At 40.3% G+C, this 8724-nt stretch overlaps 1 protein-coding gene across 4 annotated transcripts; it reads left to right on the top strand.

Moving 5' to 3' along the window:
- Nucleotides 1-6734: 6734 nt before the first annotated feature.
- ATP5F1_1 (ATP synthase F(0) complex subunit B1, mitochondrial) lies at nucleotides 6735-8520 on the top strand. Of its 4 annotated transcripts, XM_051217602.1 has the most exons (6): nucleotides 6735-6778; nucleotides 6815-6966; nucleotides 6998-7367; nucleotides 7402-7608; nucleotides 7693-7884; nucleotides 8161-8520. In XM_051217602.1, the coding sequence occupies exons 3-5, from the start codon at nucleotides 7212-7214 to the stop codon at nucleotides 7846-7848; spliced, it is 519 nt and encodes a 172-aa protein (XP_051065017.1). In that variant the 5' UTR covers nucleotides 6735-6778; nucleotides 6815-6966; nucleotides 6998-7211; the 3' UTR covers nucleotides 7849-7884; nucleotides 8161-8520. The 4 variants fall into 4 exon arrangements, with proteins under 4 accessions (XP_051065017.1, XP_051065016.1, XP_051065018.1 ...); XM_051217601.1 differs by having other exon boundaries at nucleotides 7402-7884; XM_051217603.1 differs by lacking the exon at nucleotides 7693-7884 and having other exon boundaries at nucleotides 6739-6778.
- The last annotated feature ends 204 nt before the right edge of the window (nucleotides 8521-8724 follow it).

The following is an 8724-nucleotide window of genomic DNA, read 5'->3' on the forward strand; positions in this document are numbered from 1 at the left end:
TCGTATTCAGACAAAAAATTAAACACATGATTCTTAAATTGAAACCATTTACTTTTCACATAGAAGCGCTGCAAATACTCGGTGATATCACAACCAGACGCTTTCACATTTAGATTGCAACTTCATGAACAACAAATTCCCAGTTGACAATCCCTCAGTTCTAGCTTCCCCTGGGAAAGGTTATCAGGGAGTAATAGAACTCTAGGTTATTAGTAGAACTCAGCCAAAACATCCTGCAGGGAAATCAACTGGTGATTTGGCCGCATGGTATACCCCCAAGAATGTCCGTCCAGTCATCGAAGAGTATAGGAATAGGAAACGCTCTTTGAACTCCAAACAACAAGATCCTCAACCTGAACGCACACGTAAACCTGGGAAAACAATAATAGTTCGTGATGATTCTCTCATAATCATGCACCTTAAAGACAGCCCTGACCTTCCCCTCAGTTTGCGATACAAACATGACAGGTTGCTCTGTGAAGAGTTAAACAAGAAGCTTAGACATCCAAAATAGAGTCTTTGACGGTCACACGGTTCACTTGGGGCAAGAGCTTTAGCTGTCCACTGTATCCTATGCTTCCCGTCAGATGTTGACGTCTTCATGATCCGGTCGATCACTAGAAGAAAAAGAAAGGGTGAGAGTAAGCTACCTTACCTGACACCGATCTTTATCTCAAACGAGTCTGTCAGCTGTCCAACATGTACGATTTTACAGTCTAATCCATCACAGGAATTCCGTATGATATTGACTATCTTCTCAGGCACACCGTAGTGCCGAAGAAGCTTCCATAGCGTTGTCCTGTCCACGCTATCAAGTGCTTTCTCGTAGTCAATGAAGTTGATGTAGAGTGATGAGTCCCATTCAATTGATTGTTCCACAATGATCCGTAGTGTTGCAATTTGATCGGCACACGATCGTTCCTTACTGAATCCAGCCCGTTGGTCTCGAATTTGCGCGTCTACGGAGTCCTTCATTCTGTTTGACAATACCCTGTTGAAGACTTTTCCTGGTTTTGAGAGAAGAATAATGCCCCTGTAGTTCTCACACTTGCTGTCTGTCGGTACTTGTTCTTCATCCCAAATCTTGCTGGAGAGAATGCGGAGTATCCTTACAGTTACTGCTACATCTGCTTCCAGTGCCTCTGTTGGAATGTTGTCTGGTCCTGCTGATTTGCCGCTCTTGATTTTTCTGATGACCGTGCTGATTTGGTGGTCCAACATCGATTGGGAGGTCCATGGGTGTTACTTCAATGTTGAAAGGGTTCAGTGGGGCTGGTCGATTCAAGAGTTCTTTGAAGTGTTCTACCCACCTGTTTCGCTGTTCTTCGATGTTAGTGATTACTTTTCCCTCCTTGCTTTTCACCGGTCGTTCTGGTTTATGATAATTTCCGGCGAGTTTCTAGTTGTGTCATACAATTGTCTCATGTTTACTTCTCTTGCAGCCTTTCCGCCGTCATTGCTAAATCCTCGACATATTTACGTTTGTCGGTTCTGAGGCTTCTCTTTACCTGGTTGTTTACTTCTGTGTATTCAGCTTGTGCCTTGATTTTCTCTGCTCTGGATGTAAGAATACTACCTGATATACCGTATTCTGAGCAAGTTGAAGCTGACCATTCCACTTATGGACAGTCTAGATCATAAATAAACGTGGAAAAGACAGGGGCTATCAACTCGGAAAGCCCTGTGTATCTAGATTAATCGTCCATTCGCGCAACGCTCATACAGATGAACAGGACGGGGAAGCTTACGCGTTTCAAATTGAAAGCATAAACTGCCTATAAACGAAGGCCGCGAGTTTACCGAATAAAATGCACGAGTTGTATGAATTCACCAATGCTAATAATGCTCATCTGAAACTTGGATGTCTTCTCAGTTTGCGAACCACGAGCTATCAATACTCAGGATGCCCTTGTTTCGCAATGACAGAAAAACAGGAATTGTAGGTGGAGTAGCCTTATACTTGCGATCATGCCTGGAGGTACATCAAGTACACAACCAAGAGTTTATCTATCTTGACGAATTCGTACGGTGCTCAGTAAGATTGTCTACCACCTCGAGGTGTCTAGTTGGAGTTATCTACAGGAAGCCCACCGCTGACATCGAGTACGACAATTGTATGCTGGAAGGATTATCCCGCTCTACTCGTCACAGATTCACTCATATCCTGATTCTAAGAGACTTCAATCTTTCTAAGGTCAGTTTCGCGGAACACACGTACATTCGAGGTGAAAACCTTACTGAAGCTTGGCTCTTTAACCCCATTGAGGATCTGGGATTATTCGAAGATGTGAAGACGGTGATTTGTCAAAGAAACAGTCCGATGCCGTCACACTTAGACTGAATATTAGGAAACTGTAGCACCTAAGAAAAGACAGTTCTCCAGGTCCGGATATGGTTCATTCTGCTATTCTGAGGGTAGCAAATTCAATCCTGACAACACCGCTCAGTGTGATGTTCTCACACCCGCTAAGCCGAGGCACATTACCGGAAATTTGGAAGCTGGCTCACATCACGCCAATTTTCAGAGGAGAACGATGTGGAGAACCTTCAAGCTACCGACCGGTGGCTCTTCTCTGCATACCTTCAAAAAATATGGGGTCCCTGATATGCGACGGCATACACGACTACTTATTTTCCTTGAACTTCTTTTCAACCCAACAACATGGTTCCAGGAGGGGTCATTCTTGTATAACCAACCTGCTGACACTGACGGACAGATGGACAACCATCCTTGATCGCAAGGGGAAGGTTCACGTCATTTAACTTGACTTCTCAAAAGCTTTTGATAGGGTCAACCATATATATGTCTAATCAATAAGCTCAAACGACTGGCCATCAAAATCATGTCTAATTGATTGGTTCATTTGATATCTAAAAAAATCGACATTTTAAGGTCACAGTTAAATTCAATTTCTCTCAGACCATAGAATGGCCTAGTGGGGTCCTCTAGGGTTCTATACTAGGACCTCTTCTTTTCTTGATTTATACGAACGATTTTCCACAGCAGATACCATATGACTTATTGCTTTTTGCTGATGATGTGAAACTTTGGAGAGAGATACTCAACCAAGAGGACATTCTGACACTTCTGGAGGATCTGACTGGACTTCAAAGTTGGGCAGATGACAACAGACTTACCTTTAACACCTCACAGTGTAAAGTAGTCCACCTGAAACATGTTGCAGACTACGGTTACAATTTAGGAAACTCTTCTCTAGAAGTATCCCAAGTTGAAAGAGATTTACGAGTAATGGTACCCTACGATTTAAAGTCTTATGCTAACTGTGACCAAAATGCCTTTCGGGCGAACCTTGCACCGGTAACATTGAAGCACATTTTTGGCCAGTTTCATGGAACAACGTTACACACAATCTTCAACAGTTTCCTTCGTCTCTATTTAGAGCACAGAAGCATAGTGTTTCCTCCCTCACTACAAGAGGATGAGGACACCCTGGAACGCATCCAACTGTGAGTTACGAAATCAGTTCGGAGACTCGAATTCAAGTCTTATGCAGAGCGCCTTTAATCACGGAACCTTTACGCATTAGAGTACAGGTGTCTCAGAGGTGACCTAGTGGCTTATAGTATCATTAACACGTCTGAACATCCCCTTAAACAGCTACTTAAGTTCAACTCCAACGCAAACCTAAGGGGCAACACCCAGAAACTGGAGACACAACACAGCAGAACGGACTGTAGACACAACTTCCACTCCTTAAGAGTTGTCAAATGCTGGAATCCGCTGCTGGCTGAGCTATTCCAAGCGACTTTCCAAGAGTCCTTAAAGAGAAAACTTGACATATTCTTAAGGACTAAGGATAGAACCTTACTATGATTAACCAATTTTTCTTTTCCCTCTTTTATCGATAATACACCTGGGTTCTTGTCTGGAGTTATTAGCGACCCACTGCCACTAGACACGAAAGCCCGTTAAGCGAAATCTTCTATTTCGTCAACAACCATTTGAACCTCCTTAGTTATTGATGATGAACAGTTATCAGGTCCGTGTTCTACTATAGATGGTATGATCTGGAATGAAACTAATTTGAGTGTATCTTATACTTTGTACCGTGCCTCTTCGACATATGAGGCAGTAATTATTGACCAGTCTGTTGTTGCTTCAAACTCTGACATCATGATTCTGTTACTTTTACTGCATAGCTGAATTAGCTCTAAAATAAAGTAATCAAATAAGTAAATCCGACTTCGTTAGGTGAGGCCGAGTATAAATGTATAATCTTCGAAAATGATTTCACGACTAGTAATCTTACAAGTGCCATTATAATGAGATTCACAAACAAAGGAACGGATATTTATATTATTGTGTTACAGATGTAATAATTGGCTTAAATTCAACCAGTAATATTTCTGGTTTATGGAATCCAATTAGTAGAACACAAAAATTTGTGAATAAAAGTCCTAGGGAAAGCGATCTTTTTATGCATGCCTTTGTAGCATTCACCTCCAAGACATAACTACTTAGAAATTCACTGAACGAAGGTTTTGGTCACCATTTTGTCGACGGGTTTCTGGTTTAGCTGTAGCCACCTGTCCTCTATATACATTTCGGGCCTTACTTGGAAGCCTGTTTCATAGTACTATTATTAATGACTTGACTTGAGGACCGAACAGCAAAAGATTTCCCTAGGGTGATAGCTAGAAGTCTATGTGGTGTAGACTCAGCATTTCCTTCACTCATGTCTTTTGACCTGAACTCTTCCTCAATTATTTAGTAAGATGCCCAGAATAAATGTCCCCAATATATTTGTAACAGGCTTCTATAAACCAATTGATTTATTTGCACTTGCTTCTTGTTGCCTTGATATGATTCCAATGGGTGTTAATTCAACCACTTGACTACACTAATTATTGTCAGTGTGGTAGCTATTTGTAAATTTGTATATTGTGTAGTCCAGGTAGTAGGGTTTCTGTACACCAGCAGCTAACAGATTACCAGGCAGGAGGTTGAGTAGTTCAAATGTGAAAACAATAAAGTGAGAATTCAAGTACTGACTGTTTCAACGATAAATAAATAAGTAATTTATTTAATTGATAATATGTTAGGAGGCGGAATTTGAGGGATGAGAGGGAAAAGAGGGATGATAATAATAGATATGCGAAGTGGTTATAAGCTATGGCGTAATGATAACCGTGGTGGTTGCCGATACATACATCAGGTACAGCTAGTTCAAGGAGATGGTAATCCACGGATAAGTATGTGTTTATTGTCTCCTCCTGAGGCTGTCCACTTATGAGGCTAGGGTCACTTAGGCTACTACAACATTCCATTTGGAATCAACTCCTAATGAGAAAAAAGTGAGAGCCTACCTTGATGCTCACCTTTTGATGTACAGGCTTTCGAGGGTTGCTCCGAGAAGCATGGTGTTGCTCGTTTTGTAGTAGCTTAGTGTAATTTATATGTTGTATGCCCTTATCAGATCACTTGCAGCTCAACGAGAATGATTTCAGGTATTGGAGTTTGTCCATAAACTTAATAACCCTTCCCTGTAGTTGATATACAAGATTTATAACTTTTAGAGAGAGGGTCGCAACAGCATTATGGACTTCAAGCTAGAAAAGTTTGTACGTTTCAAACAGTTTTGGGCAGAACTCCGGGTTAATTACTCTAAGTTATCTTTACATAAAGTGGATAGTTGTATTTGACTTATCTACATCCCCTGTGTAATTTGAATTGGTGTCTAGTCTCTGTGGTTACACGTCCAATATCACGCTATGAGGCGACAACTGGGGGCAGAGTTTTACGGAAGGTGTAAGTGCGTTGTGTCAAATTAGATTGTCTACCGACTATCCTTCCAACATCTTTTTTTCAAGTCATGTGTGTTTGGTTCTCGTAAATTACTTGAATTAATATTCTATGAAATCAAGTTTTTTTAGGTACGCTAGGGTTAAGTATAATCTTACTTTGGAACTTGAACGAAGTATTGTGTGACTCAGCACGGGAGCCTATTGAAGATTTGTTAAATAAACGTACTTTGTTTTAGAGGGTGGTTCTTTTCTTTAGCTCATTTGTTTCTGCACTTCTGTCCACTTCCCGTCACTAGAGACACCTATGTCACGACGAGTTGGAACTGAGACGGTCTTATCCTGGTAGTCAGGTATGACTTTAGGGTCGTGACCAACAACATCCAGTGATGTTTAAATCTTTTTTCGAAGGAAATTTCTCGTTTTCATGTTTCGCACTCGGGTGTTTGACTTCTACGTTAACGGCAATTACTACAATGTCACATTCTTTGTTGTCAGTACTCAAGTTACCAGTGTAGCTACCATCAACTTTATCGCTGGTCAACTCCAGGAGGTCCATTGCCTGTTGGATCAGTGATGTCTCGCTTGACCAGCAAAACACAGAATGCCAATGAGTTTCGGGCCTCAAGAAACATTTTGTTTGCGATGGGTTTCGAACAAGTACATACCCTATGGACTCATTTGTTAGACCTGTCAAGTCGCATTTCTTTATTCAAAAAAATAAAAAATGCTTATGTACAATTATAAGTGGACAGATTCAATGGGAAAGATTGACAAAAATACACATGAGACTGGTGTGTGAATCAGCTAAAACTGGAGTGCTATGGGACAAACGAGTAAAATTTCAAACTTTGATTAAACAAACTCAAACTAAAGTAGAAAAGTATACTCTTAATGAGATGAATACAGAAAAGCTAAGTTAATTCACAACAAGTGCGAAAGCCACTACCTTGTTTAAAGTCGCGCGCACCATTCACAATCGGACTCGGGAGACGCGCAATGTTTCGTTCTTCCTGTAAGTTTCGTCTTTTCACTCTATCAAATTGACTAGTTTTAAGCTCTCCAGGTAAATATGGAGCTTATATTAGAAACCTTCAAATTTGTTCAAGCTTACGTGCTGTGGCAGGAGCCACCCAAAAGCCTAACCAATCTACTGATGGTCCTATTGTAAAGGCAGAATCAATGGCAAACCAATATGAACAAGTGGGGTCTAATTGAAATATTTTATTAACAGGATGTAACTAATTCCATCGCAAGGTGGGCCAAAGCCGAGGAAATATATTATGGCAAAGAACGTGATTTCGCGAACTACCCAACTTTCAAAATAGCTCGTTGTCATCCCAAAGTCAGAATGGGTGTGTTTCCTGACTCTTGGTTTCAACCATTTTACAACAAAACCGGTGTCACTGGTAACTTTGAATTAATCCTCTTACTTCTGAGGGCCGTATATGTTCATGTTTGGTTCGTTCATGTTTTTAATCAACAAAGAAATATGGGTGTTCGATGGTCACTTTGTGGAATTTTTTGTGTTCTTGTCTATGAGTGTCATGATTGTCAAAAGATTTGGCGCTCGTACTAGAAAGATCGTAGAAAAATGGGCGAAAGTGAGTCAGAAATATTTGTATAACGTGCTTTTAGGAAGATGAACACTTGATGTATCATCAGCCTATAAACGAAGTGAAAAGCTATATAGACAATACAATAAAAACTTGCGAAATGGAAGTGGAAAGAGCGGCCGCTGTTACTGAACATGTACGTGCTAAGGAAGAAAACATTGCCTTACAACTTGAAGCTACTTATCGTGAACGCCTTCAAAGTGTATACCGAACAGTGTATCGCCGCTTAGTAAGTCCCCAGTTATTCATATGACAATCATAACCAAAAACCCCCATCCAAGACAATCTTTCCATTTCTCTTGAACATATCCAGATTACTAACCATGAAGTGGCGATCAAAGTTGACGAAAAGCCAAATTGGGCACTGTTACTGGACGTAATTTGTCTGTTGAGACTAATACCAGCTAGTGGGTATTCCCAGTTTTGTAGTGGCGGTCGCGATGAGTTTCCGCAATCTTGCCGCATATAATGGGAGACAACAGAAGCATCAACTGTTTATCTAAAGGTTCGTCAGTAAGAAATCATGCTTATTATGGTTGAACGGTAGACATCAGTCTAGTACTTTAATGATAACACCTAATTGGTCTGCTTAGTGATTTCTCTTTTACGAGTCATACTATTTGTTATCATGGTTCTTGTTTGTTTGAAGAAATATTTCTAATCGATGTGAAAATGAACTCAATTGCTCATATTCCTGTAGTGTATTAAAAGAATACATACAATGTAACGCTTCCTACGGAATTTCTCCTAATGAGTTATTTCTGATGATTCTTTTATATAGGAATACCACGTTGAACGTGAAAATACGCGAAAACGTTACATTCAACAACATATGGTGAACTGGGTGGTAGATCACGTGGTCAAAGGGATCACTCCTGTCCAAGAAAAAGACACTCTGACGCATTGTATCAACGAATTAAAACGGTTGGCGCAAGCTTCCAAAGTAACAACAACTGTTCAGTGATTTACAGACGGATAACCACTTTAGATGGGGGAACGGTCTATTTTAAACCAATATATTAGTATATTCCTAAGCTCTTCTTTTCACTCCTCTAGCTCTTATTATGTTAGATGTTAATAAGTGTGGATGCAATATTGAGTTTAAACGGTTGTGTCAGGATGCTTGAAAAATATTCCAATCCACTGTAAAGCACTTATGTTTTAGTTTTGTTTATCAAGATGAAAAAACCGTTTTGTAATCATTCATCTTAGAAGCCAACCAAGGATTAAAAAGGAAAGCAACTGAATCTCAATTGATAAGTAACTTTTTTAGTCGCCCACACTTCTTATTTCTCTATATCACCTGTAACATCTTTTTGGACGGCGGCTTGACTGACTATTTAGA

This window comes from Schistosoma haematobium, chromosome 5 (assembly GCF_000699445.3).
Source record: "Schistosoma haematobium chromosome 5, whole genome shotgun sequence".
Classification (NCBI taxonomy): Eukaryota; Metazoa; Platyhelminthes; class Trematoda; order Strigeidida; family Schistosomatidae; genus Schistosoma; species Schistosoma haematobium.

Coding starts and splice junctions, on each gene's coding strand:
- ATP5F1_1 (XM_051217603.1), top strand. CDS start 7,212: ATGTTCATGTTTGGTTCGTTCATGTTTTTAATCAACAAAGAAATATGG. Junction 7,368..7,401: donor TCGTAGAAAAATGGGCGAAA/GTGAGTCAGAAA, acceptor ACGTGCTTTTAG/GAAGATGAACACTTGATGTA. Junction 7,609..8,160: donor GAACAGTGTATCGCCGCTTA/GTAAGTCCCCAG, acceptor TCTTTTATATAG/GAATACCACGTTGAACGTGA.